The sequence below is a fragment of the Verruconis gallopava genome (genome assembly GCF_000836295.1).
Source record: "Verruconis gallopava strain CBS 43764 unplaced genomic scaffold supercont1.20, whole genome shotgun sequence".
NCBI classification, from domain to species: Eukaryota; Fungi; Ascomycota; class Dothideomycetes; order Venturiales; family Sympoventuriaceae; genus Verruconis; species Verruconis gallopava.
Window position 1 is genome coordinate 452,997 of NW_015622156.1, and position 20,891 is coordinate 473,887.

The 20,891-nt window shown below is 49.2% G+C and overlaps 7 protein-coding genes across 9 annotated transcripts; 5 read left to right on the plus strand and 2 right to left on the minus strand.

The window, feature by feature from the left end:
- Window positions 1-1,692: 1,692 nt before the first annotated feature.
- PV09_06149 (uncharacterized protein) lies at window positions 1,693-2,612 on the plus strand. The gene has a single exon (XM_016359746.1). The coding sequence runs from the start codon at window positions 1,928-1,930 to the stop codon at window positions 2,414-2,416; it is 489 nt and encodes a 162-aa protein (XP_016212582.1). The 5' UTR covers window positions 1,693-1,927; the 3' UTR covers window positions 2,417-2,612.
- On the minus strand, window positions 2,551-5,886 carry PV09_06150. Of its 3 annotated transcripts, XM_016359749.1 has the most exons (4): window positions 5,670-5,886; window positions 5,045-5,616; window positions 3,987-4,991; window positions 2,551-3,930 (listed from the first exon to the last, which is right to left on the minus strand). In XM_016359749.1, the coding sequence occupies exons 2-3, from the start codon at window positions 5,505-5,507 to the stop codon at window positions 4,690-4,692; spliced, it is 765 nt and encodes a 254-aa protein (XP_016212585.1). In that variant the 5' UTR covers window positions 5,508-5,616; window positions 5,670-5,886; the 3' UTR covers window positions 2,551-3,930; window positions 3,987-4,689. The 3 variants fall into 3 exon arrangements, with proteins under 3 accessions (XP_016212585.1, XP_016212584.1, XP_016212583.1); XM_016359748.1 differs by having other exon boundaries at window positions 2,551-4,991; XM_016359747.1 differs by having other exon boundaries at window positions 2,551-4,991; window positions 5,045-5,886.
- On the plus strand, window positions 3,887-4,712 carry PV09_06151 (uncharacterized protein). Its single transcript, XM_016359750.1, has 3 exons — window positions 3,887-4,158; window positions 4,228-4,417; window positions 4,481-4,712. Exons 1-3 carry the CDS (start codon window positions 4,038-4,040, stop codon window positions 4,623-4,625), a joined length of 456 nt encoding a protein of 151 aa, XP_016212586.1. The 5' UTR covers window positions 3,887-4,037; the 3' UTR covers window positions 4,626-4,712.
- A 62-nt stretch (window positions 5,887-5,948) lies between the features above and the next one.
- On the plus strand, window positions 5,949-10,695 carry PV09_06152 (uncharacterized protein). The gene is made up of 2 exons (XM_016359751.1): window positions 5,949-8,815; window positions 8,871-10,695. Exons 1-2 carry the CDS (start codon window positions 6,245-6,247, stop codon window positions 10,410-10,412), a joined length of 4,113 nt encoding a protein of 1,370 aa, XP_016212587.1. The 5' UTR covers window positions 5,949-6,244; the 3' UTR covers window positions 10,413-10,695.
- A 329-nt stretch (window positions 10,696-11,024) lies between these two features.
- PV09_06153 (uncharacterized protein) lies at window positions 11,025-13,189 on the plus strand. Its single transcript, XM_016359752.1, has 2 exons — window positions 11,025-11,652; window positions 11,711-13,189. The coding sequence occupies exons 1-2, from the start codon at window positions 11,415-11,417 to the stop codon at window positions 13,063-13,065; spliced, it is 1,593 nt and encodes a 530-aa protein (XP_016212588.1). The 5' UTR covers window positions 11,025-11,414; the 3' UTR covers window positions 13,066-13,189.
- Window positions 13,190-13,709: 520 nt separating this feature from the next.
- On the minus strand, window positions 13,710-14,195 carry PV09_06154 (uncharacterized protein; the record flags this gene model as incomplete). The annotated part of the gene is made up of 1 exon (XM_016359753.1): window positions 13,710-14,195. One exon carries the CDS (start codon window positions 14,193-14,195, stop codon window positions 13,710-13,712), a length of 486 nt encoding a protein of 161 aa, XP_016212589.1.
- Window positions 14,196-16,571: 2,376 nt separating this feature from the next.
- Window positions 16,572-18,370, plus strand: PV09_06155 (uncharacterized protein; the record flags this gene model as incomplete). Its single annotated transcript, XM_016359754.1, has 2 exons — window positions 16,572-16,662; window positions 16,731-18,370. 2 exons carry the CDS (start codon window positions 16,572-16,574, stop codon window positions 18,368-18,370), a joined length of 1,731 nt encoding a protein of 576 aa, XP_016212590.1.
- Window positions 18,371-20,891: the final 2,521 nt, after the last annotated feature.

The window sequence follows — 20,891 nt, forward strand, 5'->3', positions numbered from 1 at the left end:
CGCTGTCGTAAGCGAGAGAGTGAGTGGCTTAAGCAAAAAGGTCTTTTTCACCATGTTCGCTACTTGCTTCGTTATTATCGCTGCGATCGTAGGAGCAGTCTTAGGTGGAGTTCTCGGGACAAGACGCAGTTCCGTATGTTGTCATCACTCTATGAGATATGTTTGCTGTCTTGGCTGAATCCAAAACCGACAGTCGTCGAGTCCCGCATCAGCAAGTCCTACAGCTTCCGGTGCTGCCAGCCCTGGTAATATGAACATTACGAGCGGAACAAATACCACCGCTTCCACGCCGGTAGCAATGCGCAGTATAGTGGCGACGCAAAGCCTCATAAACATATTCGTCTTCTGGCAAGATCTTAGTGGAGATATCTACATGAAGAATTTCTGTTATGAAAACCAAACTTGGTCACCAAACACAAAGCTGGACTTAAGCTACACGCCCATTGCAAATACGTCGCTCGCGGCGACGGCTTGGGTTTATGATGTTTACATTGTAAAGTCACGGCCAATTTGAAAGTGACACCTTACAAACACTAACAAGGATTGCAGTACGTTCGCTTGCAATATGCCGCCGAAGGGCAGGATGTTCTTTATGCGCTCGATTTGTCATGCTACACGAATGGTACTGGGTGCACCCAGCAGCGCAGTTACCCTACTGGTGAAATACCGGCTCCCGCAGCGGGTGCAGGAATAGCTCACTTAACCCCAGACCTTAAGTATTTATGCACCTACGTTGTTAATGGCAACGGTTCGATTCTAGAAGGAATGTTCAACCCTAAAAGTGGTTGGAGCCTGGCTGGGAGCCTAGACAATGGCGCGAAAGCACATCCGGCGTCGCCCTTGGGTGTGACCATGGTAGGAGACGAGATTTGGTTGTTTTGGTACAATGACGAGAAGCAATTACAGTTCGCAACATCTAGGTGGCCGGATTCGAAGTGGTCACCAGGTAAGTTGACCGTTCTTGCTCGTGGAGATTTACGGATTAACGAGATACAGTTCAAAATATCCCAGCCAACACACCCAGCGAGTTGCCTCGTTCGATCGGTGTCGCTCGCTCCGATACGCCCGACGTTACCCAGGTCTACTATTTTGACAGGACTGGGCTGCAACGGGTGAGATACTCCAGTAGCAAGTGGGAGACAGAAACCCTGTCGTCCATAGCGGACTCTAACATCTTCAACGGTCCTCTGGGCGCAGTTGGTTGGAATGAAGAAGAAGTTAGATTATACTATGTTTTAGATGATTTCATTGTGGAAGAGGTATCGCATGGACCGAGCGCGCCGTGGACGCAAGGTGGGATGGACGCGATCTCGTGGTCCTAATCAGATCAATAAGTCAAGAAAGAGAACACCGCCTTTTTCAGATGGTCATGAGTAGTGCGAACCGGTAGATGAGGAGGTCTCCATGAGCAAGAGACTGTTTGAACAGACAGAACAATTAATGCCTCGATTCCACAAGCCGCCCCTTTGTCGTCCTCATCTCCGGCGGCTGTCGTTCAGCGGCTTGGCCATTGGGTCCTTGCACAACGGCTCCTGGTGTTTCTCTGTGTCTGCCACCACAGCATGCGGCATGATACCACGTGTTGACAGTAGCGTAACACGCCACGAGCCTTCGAAGCGCTTGGCTGAGATTGACGTAACGCTGCAGGCTCGATGCGTGTTGTGGCAGGGTTTCAGCTGTCAGCTGTTTTACCACATACGTTCGCGTAGCTCAAGGTCGAGTTATGCAAGCCTGATGCCACCACGAGCTGCCCCTCGTTTTGAAGACGCACGCCTTGTTCTGCGCGACACACCGTTTGACCTTTCTCTCGCTCTGTATACAGTTCGTGCAAAAGGCCGATTCGTCGTGACTGGAGAACGAGATTCGCACCCACAGAATTTTCCTTTTCTTTCATTCGACTAGGCCGGAAAGAAGAAAAAAAAAAACAATGCCCGTCGACGCAGCCACCAGCGCTGCCCTGGCCAAGATCTGGGATAGCAATTTCAACCCCACCGCGGGAATCGACACGCCCACGTTTCCAGCCACCATCGCCGCCCTCGCCGCCCTCGGCGTCAACCGCTACCGCGTCGACTTCGTCGCTCAGACGGTGACGTCGTACGTCGGCACCGAAGTCGACACCTACACGTTCAGCCACGCGACCGACGCCGGCACCATCAAGTGGTCCGAGACGAAGCTGAAGCAGGCCATCAAGAAGGCCCAGGACAAGGCAAAGTCCGGACGCAGCGACTACGCCGAGTTCGAGAAGGAGGCCATCGCGGCCGGCGTCAGCGACTACACCACGTACCTCGACGGCAAGAGGGTGGTCTACGCGAGTGTTTTGGGCGACTTGTACACGGAGCCTTTCTCTGTCGTTCAGACGGGCGCAAAGCCGGACGCAAGGCGCCTGAGAGAAGCTGTCGGTATGGTCGACATCTGAGAAAATCTCCGGGCGATGTGGGCTCAAGCCCATGGCGTCGTGGGGTACGGAAGCGTCGGCTGGACGATTCATTGGCAACGCAAGCACGGCACGGACGGTTGACATCTGCTGCACGGAGTAGGAGACGAAACCTGCAAGAAAACTACGTACATACGCATCAGGAGTTAAATAACAAAAAATTACTATTTTCCACGCATTCAAGTTCATGACGGAGCGCTGTTAACGCAGAAAGTTAACGCCAGCCCAGTGGGCAAGCCAGGAATGCTTGCCAATTCACGCCGATAGCCCCATCGTGAGACCGCAGACATTGCCGTGGTTGTCTCTGTTTCGTTTCTTTTGTTCGTTCTTCCAACGTGAACTCGATGTCTTATACCAAGCCATGACACCTGCACATTCGCAGAACGTTTGCAGGACTGCACAAGTAGTCCTCACGGGCCATCTGAGCTGCAACGCATGACTGAGAGACGAACCTGCTGCAGAAGCTTGTGTTGTCCCTGTGCGTGCAAGTGCTTCTCAGATGCTATATATCTATACTTTTTACGCTTCGTCGATCGCAGGGTATAGACTACAGCACCTAGCTCTTCTAGATATAATCGGTAAAGTTATACTTGTTGTGGTAGAAGAAATCGATCGACGATTGTCCGCTCATGAGGGAATATCTTGCACAACCTACTAGTAACTGTTAATTCACATGAAACAATGTCTGATCGTTGCAATCGAATAGCCCTTGCCGTGGAGATTGTGAACAGCATGAGAAGAGCTGTCCCGTTCTCGTTGGCCTGGGCAGCTCGAAACTCGTTCCAAAGATAATAGACCTCACTAGACCGTCCGCACAGGTATAGACTTGGAGAAAGAGGTACGGTCAAAGTTTCTAGGTTTGTCTTCCAGTAAACTCCTTGACTCTCGATCGCTTCAGGTACTCCAAACTTGTTCAAACATTGCTTCGGATATTCTTGTCTGGTCCTGATCTTCCCACGACGTCTGTTTGTAAAGAGCCTTGTGCCAAATTGAAATGCACCAATCGAGCATCTGTGCGTTTACCAGACATGCAGAGTTTCTCAACTATGGGACGGTTTCGTGCAAGGCTGGACAAGAGGTTGCCGCTGGTAGCGTTGCACCGCTAGGACTGCAGGGAACCGAAAACTAATTCCAGATTCACGAACGGACGGTTCGCTGGATCGGCTTCCTGATGGAACTCACTGGGCCATTCCGTGTCTTCAACCATTCGACTTCGATAAAAGCTTTGACGGAAGTCCCATCTCGGTTCCTGAATCGGGTTAGTTGGGCATTTCGAGCCCGCTTCCCGCACTCTTCCTGAACCCGTCGTCATCGGAGGTCTGTATTCATCCGCTTTGTGTCATGATCGCCAGACTAGAACGTTTCTACGTGCGCCACTAGCGCCAATTTGTTCACGATGGGGAACGAGAGGTTAAATGAAGCTGGCTGCCTCGGCATCATGAGGAGGTGGGGATGGTTTCGAATGTGTCGCTAAGGAACATTAAAGCCGATGTTGACTTCCCCATATTAACGCTGCTGCATTCTTTCATCCATAAAAAAGAAAAATAATTACCAAGATACCTGCTTAGTCCGTGCCAACACGGTACAGAACATTTGCTGCACCATGTCACCATATTCCGACGCGCTGTACCGCGTGGTTTACGCGTGGGCTCTCACTTTCGCGCCACATGTGTTCAAAGTCACATCTCTGGGCGCTGGTGGCTACAAGTGGGACAACAGACTGGGTCAGTTGAACTGGTCACCCTACGTTTTCGACGTTGTGCATGCCTCTTACTGACGCAAAACCGTCCTAGGCCGTAACAATATGGGCCGTGACCTCAAGGTAGACGATGCTGTTCTCGCGCGTGCAAAGCGTGCCGACGCTGCACACCAGAACGGGCACGAATCTCTCTTGCTCTTTGCGCCCGCTGTAGTGGCTGCGATTTCCGCTGGGGTTAGCGGCGATGAAGTCGACAAGTTCACCAAGCTTTATCTTTTGTTTAGGTGCGTGATACTTTGGTCGGCTCGTTCGTGCGTTGTGATGTACACGGCTAATATCCGCTGCAGGGCTATTTATGTCGTTGTGTACATCGCCAACAGTAGCAACAATCTGCTAGCAACCCTGCGGACCGGTGTATGGGGTGGTAGCGTGTACTGCAGCATTACGCTGCTGTTGCGGGCTGCTAAACTTCTAGCCGCCAAGAACCTATAACGCGCCATCTATGCTTTTGCGCGCCTCTGTGTAAATATAACGCACCAAGGCAGATATGAAAAAATCATCGCTTGACGCAAAGATCGCTTCTGATGACCCATTTCTCGCCAGCAGTCACCTCGCGTCCTTCGTGCAGCATGCAGTCTTTACCGTGCTTATGGAGCAGAGCCATGCCCACCTCTAGCCCAATGGCAATTGGATCTGGAGCAGCAGCTTTCTTGGAAGGTGGATCCGGGTAGAAGACTGTTTCGCCGCCGATGCATCCAGTAGCCGGCGACGTAAGATAGAGTAAGAGCGTCCATGTAGTTTTCGCCTGCACAAGCTGTCCGTTCTCAGCGGCAACATTGACGTTATTCGAGTCGTCATCTAGAAAAGCAGTCAGATTTCCTCTCCCATTTCCAAGATCGAGCTAAACGCACAGTGCTGGTCAAAAAAATGCCCTTTCTTATAACGATATATCCTGATATTCGGATTCAACCCGACGACCTCACCACCCCACAGCTTCACCCTTTCGTTTTCGTCTACTCCAGATCCTTCATCCGTGCTGACAAGGTACTTCAAAGCCGTTTCGTTCCAGAGCCGGGTGGCGAACACAGGATCGTCGATTTGGTAGCGATCGTTAACGCGGACTGCATCGCCTTTCTTTGGTCTTCCAGGCGTTGTGGTCAGCGGGAGCGACGAGAGGAACGTGACGTAATTTCTGCAAAGCGTGGAGGTCCAGAGGTTGCGTATGCACATGATTTGTTTGGGTACTGTTTCCTCCAAGGATAGGTCGAGTGGCGATACCAGTGGTGCGAAGTTTGGCCAGTCTGGAGGTGGTTGTTCATTTCTCCCTGGCACTTCCTGCGCCGTTACCTCTTTCTTCTTGTTTTTTGGAGCCATAATGAGTGGCTCGTCAATCAATACATTTAGGGTGAGTGTGTACCAGAGATGGGGCGTGTCACAGTGTTCGCCTGCAAGGCTTTGTAAAGACCATCGATCGAGCTACGGACTAGGCGTAGATCAGAAGAATTTTTCCCGTAGACCAAGCACGAAATCAACTACCTTACACGTCGAACCGGCCCTCAGCACAGCACTAAGTTAGTCTGGATGGTGGACACGTTCAACCCGGCTGCGGGAAACACAGCAGTGGCTGCGTACGCTCCGCTACGAGAACAAACGCAAGGCACGCAAATGGCAGACTATGACAACGAGTCCACCATTTTCCGGTTTCCAAAGATCGGGTTTGTGACATCGAGCGGCACGGTAACGAAGGCTGTGCGGCTGCAGGGCTTCTCTATGTACAGCGAAGGACTGTAGCGCAGTAGTATTGTGGGTCACGCAAAAATCCACACGGGTGATCCCAAAGTCTTGGCACCAGACATAGGTCCGCTCCAGCTCAACACCACCGTGAGACGCCGCTTCGAGAGAGACTCTAAGCAGTCAGGACGCCGTGACTGGTTACGGATACGTACTGTCATCGTAGCAGGATCTGCATAGCTATATCTTGACCGCACACAACGACGAGGCGATCCGCGAACATGGAGGCATAAAGCCTTTGCACATTCTTCCACGGCGCTCAAGATGCGCCCACACACGCAATCACGTCACAAAGCGATAACACCCGTCGAGACGACAGAATGGAAGAGGCTGCAAATGCCATCCCTCTGTCCGACCAAGTTGCGCCCGACGCCTCCGCCGCCGTTGCCGACGATGGCGCGCTGGTCGCGGCTACCAGGGAGAAGCTCGAACCAATGGCTGCAGCGCCCAAGGTTCACAACGACGAACAAGCACGAGTGAATGGTGGCACGCAGGAGTTTGCGCATGAAGGTCGAGCAACCGGCAGTGACCAAAAGGCGCAAGACACCATAGGTGACATCCCCCACGACATCAAGCCCGAAATCACAGAGGCAACGCGCCTTCAGCAACCAGCCGACCAAGACGTCGTAGTCCGCACCGGCGATGGCAATGCAATCCCGGCCTCAGATCGCGTCGATGTACTGCAGCACCATGCAGAGCAATTGAGCATCAAGTCTGAGCTGCCCGTAGGTGCTGAACTGCCGGTCGCCTCTCTGGCACCACCTTTCAGCATGGACGCCGAAATGGCACCCTTAGATTCACTACCTTACACCTCGGACGGCCTGCTGGACCAATATACCGAGCAACCGATCCCAGTGCAGCCCGCGACAGGCTTTGCAAAACTCGAGTTCCAAGACGGACATTTCTACATGACGACCTACGCTGTTGAGCTTGGTCGAGACATGCGCGCATACAAGATGGCACAACAATATCAGGCACGCATGCAGCTCAGAGAAGAAAGGAGTGGAAAGAGAAGTCAGCGAAGCACGAGTCTACCTGGTACGCCAGTTCGACCGATCAGAAATGATACTGCTGGGATGTCGGCTCGTAGCTTCCTGAGCGAGAGCGGAGGTATTGTTGGCGATGACGATGGCCACATTAAACTCAAGAGGCGTAAAAAGAAGAAGAGCTCAAAGTCGAAGTCAACGGACACGTCTTCTAGCAGAAGCCAAAGCATGTCGCGCAAGAACTCCATCAACCAGGTACAACCTAAGTTCGACTACAATCAGGCTGCGTTGCAAACAGTCGACCCAAATGTAACGGCACCGTTAGATCCCATGGTCCATATGCCCGATCCTCATTTCACCCCACTGATTCCAGTGCATCCCCCCATGAATGGTGAGGATGAGTTCTCAACGGGGAAGGGTATCTCACGCAAGCACATTCGGATAGCCTACAACTTCGACCGATGTCATTTTGAGATGATTGTCTACGGTCGTAATGGTGCTTTTCATGACGACCAACACTACCCCGCCGGATCCACGGTACCTCTTCACGACGGCAGCGTCATTCAGATTGGTGGTGTATCGCTCAGATTTGTACTCCCAACCGTTGCTCTCGAAACTGCGGACCCTGGCGAGAACGATTTCGACAGCGTGAGCGGACGCATGAGCTTCAATTTTGAAGATGGCCGCGGTGAAAGCATCATTGCTGATGAAGACGAGTTGGACGAGTTTTCCTCTCCAAGCGCGAGAGCAAGGGCTCATGCGGAAGATTACGAAGATTACGGCTATGAAGACTTCCTTGACGAAGAAGAAGAGGGCGACATTGCAGAAGAAGAAGACGAAGAAGAGGAGGACGAATACTCATCAGAAGAGGATACTCCGAAGAAGCGAGGGCCTGGGCGCCCAAAGACCTATGATCGTAAATCATTGCCAAAGGCAAAGGACAAGCGCTCATCAAAAACTGTCGCAAATCAAAGTCGCAAGGGGCCAAAGCTCACACTCAAGATCAGTGCCAAGGACAAAGCTCGGCAAGAGCGCGCCAAACTCAAAGCTGAAGCTGAAGCTCGAGAGCGCGAGCGTGCCGAGGCCAAAGCTAAGGCCGCAAAAATCAAGGCTAAGGAAGCTGCGAAAGCCAAGGCGAAGGCGCAGGCTGAAGCCGAAGCAAAGGAACGCGAGAAAGCTAAAAAGGCAAAGGAGGCCGAGGCTCGTGCAAAGGAATCCAATAAGGAACCATTCAAGGAGGCTACCAAAGAAGCTGCCAAAGAGACTTCGAAAGAGACGTCCAAAGAGACCACGAAAGAGACTTCAAAGGCGCCGACTGGAGAGCCTCCGGCACCGAAGGAACCGTCAGCTCCACGTATTGCTCGTGATGCCCCCTTGCAAAATGGTGAGGATATCAACGTCCCTGGCCTACCTGCCGGTATTATCATCCCGGCAAGAAAGAAAGGACCTGGCCGGCCACCGAAGGATGGTGTCATGTCGAAACGTGAGCGTGCACAGCTCATAAAGCAAGCAAAGGAGCGAGAAAAGGCTATCAAACTCGGCCTGGACCCCTCAACAATTCCGCCTCCAGAGATTCGACCGCCGAAGCCAAAACCAAGAAGAAACTCAAAAGGCGAAGAGGTCGAAGGCGATGGGGATGACGATGAGAAGCGTCCAAAGATTCCTCGGCCTCCGCGTTCACCATCACCGGAGATGAGAATTGAAGACTATACTGAAGAACAGTTGCAGCGTCCGAGCGCCAATTATGTCTATCTGATTTACGAGGCTATCAAGAACTCGAAGGCTGGAGTGATGAATTTACAACAGATCTACAGTGCAATCGAGCGCAAATATCCTTGGTATAAATTCAAAGCAGGAAGCAATGGATGGCAAAGTAGCGTGCGCCACAATTTGGGTCAGCATGAGGTATATGCACATTTTAATTTAAATTCTGCATATTGCACCACTAACAGAAGTTCAGGCCTTCAAAAAGGTCGAAAAAGAGGGCAAAGGCTGGCTATGGGGCATCAAAGAAGGCGTTCCAATCGAACGAGAGCGAAAGAAAAAATCCCCGCCACCACAACCACCTCCTCACTACGGCCAGGGTTATCCATACCCACAATATGGCAACCACCAATATCCCCCTTATCCTCCGGGCCAGTATCAGCAACGCCCGCCAGGTGCTCCCATGCCTCCAAACATGACGCAGCAAGGGCGACCTCCAGGCCAAGTTCCACCAAATGGCTATCCCCCTCATGTCCATGCTGGCAGTCAACCCCATTCAGCTAATGGCCAACATCGTCCTCCTTATCCACCGCATGGACGGCCACCGTATCCAGCACATGCTCAGCAACTTCCGCCACAGCAATTCAAGCGCTACAAGCCACCCTCCGCCGAGGTCATCGACACGTTCAAGAAAGTCTTCATCTCGACGTATGCAAGCAGAAACGACAATAATACGGCGAAGGCAGAGTCGATTGTTACAAATGCTATAAAACGCGTTCTTGAACCAGAGACGATGATCGGTGTACCCAAGGATACACAGGAAGAGAACGTTATGAGGGCCTTTGAGGGCATTTTGGTACAGAGTCAAGGACCACCAAGACAACTAACCCCTAGCCAAGCGCCCGCAAACGCGACACATCAACAAGGTCAGTTCCCCCCACGCGCTCCTCCATCAAATGCAGCAGCACATCAAGGAAGTACACAGCGTCAAGACACGCAGGGCCAGTCTGTACAGAGTCAGCAGCCACAGCCTCAGGCGGCTCAGATGGCTCAAATTCCCCCGCAACATCAGCCTCCATCAGCACCAGCCTCCAGTGTGCAAGCACCACCTTCAGTCGCTGCCTCAAGCCCATCAGGTAACACATCTGTGCCTTCAATCCCACCAGCAGCAGCGGCCAGCGCAGCCTCACAAGCTGCCACCGCACCTCCACCTTCTCAGGCGGGTGCAACCAGTGAGAACAAGCAAGCTCAAGCTTTGGCCTCCCCGAAGCCTCAGGGCCCTGCGGAGGCAAATCTGCTAGGAATGCTGATGGGCGGGCCAAATTTCAGATCTGGCACAAATACGCCCGTGCCAAGGTCAACAAGTCCCACAGGACCACCGCCTGAAGGGATCAGCAAAGATCCAGTTCAGAGACAGAATCACAGCGTCGCTGCATCACAGGCTACTGTACCTCCTCAACCAGCAAGTACGACACAGACGCTGACCCAAAAGACCACATCCACTCCTGCCTCCGCTCCAACTTCAGAAGGACTTGGCTTAAATATTAACACTTCTCTGCCAAAAGACACGATTTTAGAGCGACCAAATGGCATTCCAAGGACCATGACCCCGACTCGACCCGCTGTGGAGCCACTAACACCACCGGTTGTGGCAAGTCCAAAGGTAAATAATAATGCATCACCAAATCTTTCTGCAGTGGCTTCGAATGTTCCTACGAAGCGAGCTAGAAGTCCAGAGGTGGAAGGCGCCGCGGATGAACATGAAGGGGAAGTGAAGAAGGTAAAAATAGATCCTTGATGGGGTCATGGGCGCGTGATGTCTTCTCGAGACAATGAGCAGGCAGAAAAAAAAACACATGTTTTATCTAACATGTCGCTTTATTTCGCATGTCCTTGAAGTCGCGTCCCACGAACGAGCTCTGTATCTAGAGACTCTCATTATTCTTGAGCGTAATTGATTTTAGCCGGGGCTGAGACTAGGGCATATTTGGCATGAAGAGTACTTGTTGCGTTCATGCGTAGTATTAATCCAGGTATATGACATACAGTGATGATATCTGTAATGACAAAATCGGTTGTAGCTTGATCTATCGTCTTAAACTTATTATGGCCAGCAAGAAAGTATGACGGATCCTTACTCGGGTGTGATGACCACATAGACAATTCACAGACGGAAGTGGATCATGTCCAATAGAAGTGAGTCTGCCCCACCGAATGAGTCGTCAGAGTATAAGGATCTGCAATATGTAGGAAGAAAGTCTTCGCAAACGTCTTTCAGAATTCAATTCTGATGGTTCGGAGCTCCAGCTTGATTCTAGGTCGTGACAGTGGGTAGAATCACGTGTCAGCAAGCAAGCTGGTTTCTTGATTGACTCTCCCGACAAGCTATCGCATCGCATCACTCTTTGGAATCCACGAATTCATTCTCGCACCACCAGGTCACCTTTTGATACCATCGGAAATCCCTCAGTATTCACACACTGGTTGTTACTTTTGTTTAAGCACAACGAGGAAAGCCGGCAGTCAGCTTATTATTAGCGGAAGCCACCCCGCATTCATGCCCAGCAAGGCTGAATCAATCAACCTAAATCATAAGCTATCATCGACTCGACGTCTCTTGCCAACAGGACGGAAGATCTCAGCAGACTGTCACCACGCTGCCTTGTAACAGTACAATCTGCGCAGTCTTTCTAAACACCCTTCACTCGTACTGCTCAATCCGCTTGTCACCTTGGTTCAACCTGTTCCAACGAGGCAAATCCCTGGATCAAAAACGTGGCACCTTACGTATTCCTTGATTATGGATGTTGAGGCGGTCAAAATATCGCCGTCAGGTTCATCCCTCAGCTTGCCAGATCTGCCTTATGAGATTCAGTTCATCATTTATGATAATCTTGCAGCATATCCTGGCAGCCTTGCTTCCATCAGTCGAGTTTGCAAAAGCACCCGAGATCCAGCATCGCGAGTGCTATATGACAATATCAAGGTTGATAATGGAGACCTTGCAAGGTTGTTTGCGGAACAGGATATCGGTTTATGTACGCGAGCTTTTCGTGCTGCTGTTCAAAATCTTGTTTCACTAACCACGCAGTACAGTTGGGACCATTTCTCCTTCTTTACAGGCGCTGTCGCGGAGCTCATGGCAGATGCGATCGTCGTCTGGTGATCTGCTAGAGCTTTCGTGCAAGAACATGCAATTGCTTGAGTTCCCACATGATTCTAACTTCTTTGAGAGCGCCACAGACCAAGATTACCATGAAGAGATCAAGCAGAGATTGAAATCTGCTTTCAATTCTCTTCCCAGCTCGGAAGGTAGGATCAGCGACATGAATGCGTCGCAGCATAAAGCCGGTATAGTAGCTGCATTTCGTGGCATCCGAACGTTAGCTGTCGATTTACCGGAGCAGGAAGATTTTTTTCACTCTCTTTTCGATATCTTAATCAAAAACGCAAGTCAGAAGCTTTGGAATACTCAATGTTTTTCGTCCCAAACCTCGAAAGGTCATGACGCCGTGATTATCGAGAAGACGAAACCGGTCTCGCTTCGTACCGACGACATTTTAAAGAATCATTTCTCTTTTCTACGATCGATTGAACTTCGCACTCCATCAGCGCTGCAGACGACTCACAATGACATATTTCAAGGCACTCTCGTGCTTCGGGGTTCTTGGCCTCTGTTTCCTTCCTTACGTGTTTTTAAGTTTCATGGTCATACATTCTCGGACGAAATATGTGAAAAATTTTTATACGTTGCAAAGTCTGAGGTCATCGCATTGAATGGCTTTGCATGTAATGGGCGGCATTATATCTTTAACTCTATTTTAAATACCTCACGCACCGAGTTCGAGAACAGCATCACCACTTTCTCCTGGAAGAACATGAATCCATGTGTGAGTGTTTTGAGGGCGCTTGGGCAAATGCTGGCTACGCAGGTCAAGTCGCTGAAGAGTTTGAGCTTGGTCCGTCGACGCCTAGAGAGAGACCTTCTTCGCTATCAGGAGCACTTCATATGCGGCGAGTTGGAATTCACCAAGTTCACGAGTCTGGAGTATTTGGATATTGACTCCCGTTTTCTGGTCAGCTCACACTCTCAAGATATTGACGATCTGCTCGACTGGCTCGGTCTTCCAACATCTCTACAGACCCTGAGCTTGGATGCAGTGACAAATAATGAAATAAGATATTTCACAGCTTACTTAGATAATTTGCTCCGCGCCGTCGAATTAGGCTTGCTCCCTAATTTGAAAACAGTACGCTGTGGCTTCATGGGCATGCGCAAGGGCAGGAAGATACATAGTTGGAAGGTCTTAGGCAATATGCCTGGAAGGTTTTTGTGCCATGGTGTATGGCTTACAGGTTGGGAGTACAATTCTGAACAAGAAGACGTTGATAGCATTGCGGCAAGAGTTAGAAGAAGAGCTGGACGAAGGAGAGGATTGGCCACATCATAAACACAGATTAAGATGAGCAGACTTGTCTAACATAACACTGCTAAAGACGGCACATATATTCGGTGCTAAATGGTTTCATGACATCGTGATTACGGAGAAAATGGAGAAGATTTGATACAAAGCAATCTTGTGACAATTACTAGATTCTAGATTTGCCTCTGAGCAGAGGCTGCACGGCACGATGAAGTCTTATGTTTATTTTCGTCCGTTCCATTCAATTTGAAGAAATGAAAATCTCAATTTTCGTTCTCGAAGACTCAAGAATTCCAAGTTTCTTTGATGCCGTGAAATCGCCAACGCCAAGGGATTTTTTTAGCTGCACCCGAATTCTCTTTGGACACGGAAACGATGTTCCTTCCTGCTTCTGCTGGATTGTTGGTCTCACTGTACTTAATATGAGCGGTTCGGCGCTGATGTTGCTTCGCGTTTGGTGAGCGCAGGCCATTCAAGGATACAAGTCTTTGAGGCATCTCGGTCGGACCAAGGGCAGTACGCGAGCGTTCGATGTATGGCCGGTGCAGTGCTTTTTGCTGGTTATTTCGAACTCTGATCATCCATATTCCCAAGGCTGGGAGCGGCTCGACGTCCCGCCTGACATCTGTTGCTCTGGCGGCTAATTCTGACTCCATGGCTCGAACTGTTTGTTAGCGAAGCTTATCAAAAGTTTCAAAGTCAAAGTTGTTGATAATACCCTTCTTGTACCATTGCATTCTGTCACCGTTTCGCAGCCATATGTCCTTGGATCGAGGCATCGATCGGATATTTACCAACGCGTGCCCTATGTTCGCAGTTGGCAAGGATCGAATAAAATAAGACGGCACTGGATGGTACAGCTTGCTCTCGAATCCGCTTGGCCCAGTGCCCAAACCGTAGCTTTCGCCAACTAGCTTGTGGTAACCGTGGACTTTGGGGTTGGCACGTCTATCTAGGCAATCCGAGCAGCAGCGTTTGAAGTAGATACAGCGATTGCCGTCTACTTCCATAGGATGGATCGGATTGTGCCGCTGGATTCCATTTAGCCAGATCATTCTGTCTTCTGCTTCGAGTTCATCCTCCCAGATACGAGGATCGCCTGGTCCTGGAGGCGTTCCACACATTGTATTCCATCTTGGATCACGAACGTCCGGCATTTCTCAGATTGCATTCTTCTCCAAGCAGTCTACAGGTCCTCTGATGGTAGCGGCAACAAAAAAACAGCAAAGTATTCAGATGGGCACAAAAGAGTCTCTAAGAAAGTTTCTTGCAGAATGTTCTATTTGACGAGCCGTCTGCAGCGTAACTAATGATGGAGCTTATATGCCGCATGACTCCACGGAAGATGATTCAGACTTTCAAAGAGGTGGAGATTTTCAGGAATTCGCTCATACAAGTTGTCGTAGAGCGTCGAGACTCAGTTTTCAGCCATCTTCAGAATTTCCTTCACATCATCAGGCACATCAAACGGCTCCTCGACGGGAACCAGACCCCTCTTCACAAGCTCCTCCTGCGCAATATTTTGGTCCTCTTCAATGGCTTTCTTTAGTGATTTCGCTCTTTCAGTCACATCTTCTATATGAATGATCCATTCTTCGACCCATTTCTTACTCAGAGTTCTAGGTATTCCAATCTGGATACTGCGGAAAGGAAGCTTCACCATTGCAGGGGATCGTTCTGGATCCCATTGTACCCTCACAGCTTCCTTATGCTCAGGGGCTCCGTGGCCTACGAATGCTTGACGAAGCAGTCCAATGAACGTGTCGCGCCTCATTTGGATGGCCAAAATACGAGCCTGTCGATCGTCCTTGTAACCGTATCCGGCGCGATAGCACATCCATGACCAGGACGGTTTAATCCATGTCATCCGATCAAAGGAAAATGCAGGCGAGGCACTGAGCTTTTGGTGCTTGACCGCAGCATCTCCAATCTCGGCTGAATATGCTTGATAGACAGTGATTGTATGCTCGTCAAAGTGCGCTCGAATTTCTCGATACGGGACAGATGCTTCGAGGTTCCTCTTGAAGCTCATCTTCAATTGATACGAATTCTGGAAAGTTAAACTATCGTCTTCCGATTCAAGTACGCTTTATATCATCGATTGCATTTGACTCATTTAAGTTTGTGTGCAGGAGTTTCCAGATTGAGACAACGCATTCTGTGGCGTTTTTTCTTCTACCCTAACCTTGAACTTGGCAAGACCACACTCGTCACGACGAAAGATTCTGTCAAGTATAGCATCTCAGTGGAAGGATACCGAACAAATGTCGCGAGTTCATCCTGTACACATCAAATATGCATATCAGACGCGAGACACCCGGTTGTGGCACATAATCACCGCAGGCAAACATCCATCCTCTGGCTCGCTCATGCAAAACAGGTGTTGAGGACATTACTCCCTAAGTACGATGTTTCAATAACGTAGATTCCTATGCCCTTGTTATGTGTCAGTGGAGTATTCTGAGAACCGCAGGCATATATCGGAGACCTCAGACGGTTCTTTATATCAAATGAGCGGCCTGAAGGTCAATGCCCGCCTAGCAGGGCTACTCCAAAGGAAGTTACTCTTCGTTGCTTCTTCATCTTCGCTTTCGTCGGCTTTCTCCTTTGATTTACTGGGCTACAAGAGAGCTCTTACTGGCATCTCAGTGATATACGTTGTTTCCATACATTCGTCCATGCAATGTTCCTTCCCAGTGCGTTAAATACATTTGCCTTGCATTCAGATCTCCAACTCGGATCAGTCACTTTTCCTTCTGTCCACCCCCGCAACATCTGTCTAACAGAAGCTACAGATTTTCCGCCCTGATTGATTCCTACAGGAACTTATGGTAGTTGAGAATACGAACGCCTCTCTGTGGTTCCCATCTCTCAAGTACGTCAGTATTTTGTTGTTATCGAACTCGGACGAACAATTATCCAATAATGGGGCCATTGGACTTCACTCTAGCGTCGATGACTCTGAGGACGTATTTACTCTTGGCTTTCACCCTTGTTCCCCATGCTTCATCGAACATTGTCTTCCATCGAGTCCAGCCAAAATGCAACGACTCTCACTTGGCATATACAGGCTGTCTACCGGGGCAGACCTGCCTCAAAAATGGCACATGTTTCGCCGCTATTGAATTACCCTTCAACCCTGTAAGCATGATTCGCCGATTAGACGTGATACTCGAACGCCAAATGCCCAGAGCGGACGGTCGTTGCGGGGCCAAGTTTGGAGGCTCAGTATGTGATCCAACAGGCCCTTACGGTGGATGTTGCTCTGCATATGGGTATGTGTATTTTCATTTAAAAGTTTAAGTTTCTCATCAGATATAGTTTCTGCGGAGCAACAGACAGCCACTGTCGACGAGATGTTGGCTGTCAATCAGGTTGTGCCCCGAATAGCAGCTCTATGCAGAACGAGCAACCAATACAGTCTCCCTTCTCCGAGCTTGGAGAAGCAGCGGCTTCTAGTCTCGCCCAGGAACCAATCCTTGGACTGCCGACTGGGCCAACTAAACCCTCACCCACAAGTCCAGTGACTCAGGATGGATCTTGTGGTGCCAATTTCGGAAATACAGTATGTGGGAATTGGACCCGAGGAACCTGTTGCTCTATGTATGGATACTGCGGAAATAGGTACGATTTAAAGTCTTTCTGGAAATCTGGCAAACTGTAAAACTTTGCTAAGAGGCAACATAGTACAGCTCACTGCGGTGCCGGTTGCCAGTCAGGACCTTGCCTATTGAATGGAGCGGTTGAAGCTCCATCCGCCAAACCCGCCTCTCCAAATCCGATTCCAGGTACATTTCAAGTCATCGGAGATTCGGGAGTTCCTGTGATGCATGCAGCACTCTTACCCAACGGACACGTTGTCTTTATAGATAAGGTGGAGAATTACACGAAGCTTATCCTGCCAAATGGTCGCTTTGCTTATGCGGCAGAATGGGATCCGCTCACCGCACAAGTGACCGCATTGTCAATGAAAACCAATGCGTTCTGCTCCGCTGGCACATTCTTGGCTGACGGTACATTATTGTCCATTGGCGGCAACGGCCCCTTGGAGTCTATCGATCCCACTGTTGGTGATGGCTATAAGAGCCTAAGGACATTGAGACGATCTATTAATGACCGAAGCTTTGACGGGCAGTCATTCGCGGAGGCTGGTAACTTATCGTCTGCACGGTGGTATGCTTCGGCACAGATTTTGAGCGATGGAAGAATTTTTGTCGCATCCGGCTCATTGAATGGGCTCGACCCAACTGTCGCAGCCAACAACAACCCGACGTATGAAATCCTCTCACAGACAGGAACTCCATTGACACAATCGACGTCGCTAGACATCTTGTTACGAAATCAACCTTACTATATGTATCCGTTCATTCATCTTCTACGTACTGGCGATCTTTTCGTGTTCACATCAAAGTCTTCTGAGCTTTGGTCACCAGTCATCAAAAGTGCTCTGCTGGTATATCCTGATCTTCCCGGCGAATATAGAACATACCCCAACACAGGCACTTCCGTTCTGCTTCCTCTTTCGAGCGACAATCATTGGGACCCCGAAGTCATTATATGTGGCGGAGGCGCGTATCAAGATCTTGCTTCGCCTACCGATCCATCATGTGGTCGCATTGCGCCGTTGGCTGAAAACCCAAAATGGGAAATGGACGCCATGCCCGAAGGACGGGCTATGGTGGAAGGAGTTTTGCTACCAGACGGCACTATCGTCTTTCTCAATGGTTGCAACCAAGGCGCCCAAGGATTCTTGCTAGCCACGAAGCCGACGTTGGACGCATTGCTCTATGACCCGAACGCACCACTAGGACAAAGATGGACAACACTTGCGAGAAGCTCCATCCCGCGTTTATATCACTCGGTTGCTTTGCTGTTGCTTGACGGTACAATCATGATTGCTGGATCTAACCCGGTCGAACAGCCTGTGCTCAAGGCTACCGCTGACTATCCATTCACCACTGAATTTCGAGTCGAGATTTACACTCCTCCTTATCTGAGCGGAGAGAATGCGAACAAGAGGCCAATAAATGTAACTCTGAGTGAAACTAGATTGAAAGCAAACGGTTCATACTTTTCACTCAGTTTCAAGGCTCCCTCTGGTGCTAATCAGCTGAAAGTTTGCCTTTACCATGGAGGTTTTGTCACACACAGCCTGCACATGGGTCAGAGGATGATGTTTTTGGATACGATTGGTTGGGAGACAGGACAGTCTAGCCAAATTGTCAACGTGACTATGCCACCAAGTAACAACGTCGCCCCACCAGGCCCTTACGTTCTGTACGTTCTGGTAGATGGTATCCCTAGCGTGGGCCAATTTGTAATGGTTTCATGAGCTTTGGATATTAGGTTTGCTCTTTTTCTAAAGTAGATTTTCAGAATTTCCATCAATTTAGTTTTCCAATCACCATGTATAGATTTCGCCCTTCCTTCAACAACCTACTGAGGTAACAGGAATGAAAAATTTTTCAGCGATCATTTACTAAGAAAATTTTCGCAAACATGTAATTACTCTGATAGTCATCTATAACATGCGATGCTGATTATTCTGTGAAGCCAACCATTCTCCTCCAGCGCTTGAGCGTCCCAGCCAGGATATGTGATATGTGAACGTGTCTGAAAATTGCATTTCGGCTGTATCCAGGTTGCACTTATCGTTCCCGCTGAGGTCAGGTGATGCGCATTAAGTCATTTAAATTGATTCGTACTCAAATACTTCACACCATACACCCTGATTTGCTCCAATGCTGTGCACTTTTCCTCTCCTTGGCACATGTTATGCTCCACTACATGCTGAATATGAACTTTCGGACCCACCAGTCTTCCAAGAGGACAATGCATTTTCGCGCCACTGTATGAAGCTCCATGTACACGGTTGCATATATTGGTTACCCTTGCAGAAGTAGAGTTGTGTTGACGTGAGAATTCCTCTCCGGAGCTTTCATATAGAGACAACAAACTCTAATGTCAGTTTTTGAGAGCTCTGTTTCCCGTTGGTGAAAAGCAATGCTAGAATGGCAGCCGCAGCTATATTCCTGAAAAAAACATGGTATGGAGGATGGCAATTATTCAGGTCAGGATCGCCGCGTATAGATTGCAATGCCAGACTTTCAAGAAGAAGAAAATGATATGCGAAGTTGCTATTCGGGTTATATGTACTTGAAACTTTGTCCAGTCTACAAAATCTCATCGTTGAGCAGCGCCAACGACAAATCGCTGTTGCACACTTTGCCTTTCTTGTTCCCGTCGTGCAAGTGACTAGAGGACTACATGTTTTCTGCTCGACATAGAAGCAGAGTAGCACTGCTTCTTATTCTTTTCATTACTAGACTACACTACGTCTCTCAAGAAGTCACCAACCGTAGAAGCTAGCGCTTGCCACGACTAACATTGAGATATTTATGTCAAAACTACAACCAGGATTGGTGGATTTGACATTTTGAATATGGGTTTTCAGCAGCTCAGCATGCGTTGTGTGTGCGGCGGAAAGAACAGGCGCTACAACTAGTAATCGTTCTCGACAATTTGCTTAACCAACGTAGCAAACGCACTAGGCTAGTAAATGCATGATGGCACCGTCAGCGTATACAGTTTATCTGAGTCCAACTTTCAGTAATGTTTTGCTTTTTGGCTTTCACAGGCAACGCTCTGAAGATCTGCCGTCACACATTCCCCAATCTTGACATCTAATGGTGATCGTTTCAGCATGGATAGAAGGAAACTGACTACCAACAATCCAACGGTCTGTTTTCAGGCAGGGAGTGACTCAGGGTTGGAGCTTGAATTGTAACCAATTCCTCCCTTTAGAAAAGTGCTTCCTGTGCACTTCGGGTTAAAGTGTTACTCATATGCACTGTGCTCGAGTCGATCAATATTCACATTGGGCATGTCGTCTTGCACATCCGTCAGAATGAGGAAACATTCGCAGATATGAGCAGCCTAAAAATTTGAGGTCAAGGAGGAACGCGTTCAGCTTGTTTGATGCCTTTAAGCTAGAAAGTGCAGTAGGATAGTTGCACATAGCTGTAATGACTAGACATGCGGCGCATGTTCCAGTAACATTTTGAGACCTAATTTTGAACTCCGGCCATATAGTGGACAATTGGGTTTGCGTCTTACCAATATCTAGACTTTCTCCATCGTGATCCTATTTTAAAAGTTAAAGAAAGGCTTTTCTCAATATGGATAAAAGATTATATTGTAGATGCTGCATGAATTCGTCTTCAAGAAGCGCAACCAGGACTTATGCTTAAAGCAGAGCCATTGATTTATTTCATGCGATTAGTTAAACGATCCGTAATTGTTTAAGGCCAGTGTTGAAGTGACTTGAAGGACGACATGTTGCCGTGGAAATATGACTACAGTACACAAACTGTGACATTATTTACGTCAAGCCATTCATATCATCTTTCCATCTCCAGATAAGCAGGAGAAGCCCGTCATCTTCTTTGTGTTTTGCGCCATTTTACAAGTATGGGTGTCATGGATCCTCGATCCCACTCGTTGTGTCGCTACATGCCACCATATGCCACTCTGAGTGACAATAGACGAGGATCAACTACATTTCTACAACCACCAGCTTCTCACAACTATGACATCCCCGCATCCATAAACACAGCAGAACGCCTTGTCTTTCCGATGAACCTCTGGATGCCACCGTATGGCGAGCAGCCGCGACAACGAATTAGACTCACAGCCCAGCAACAAATCGTACCCTCTGCAAATGGTCAGGGATGGCAATGCATTGTCCTTGAGGAATCAGTAGGGGATTTTCAATACGTACCACCGTCCGTGTATCCCGAAAGTAATGATTGCACGTTACCTACCACAGCTCTTAAAATGACTCCAATTGCACC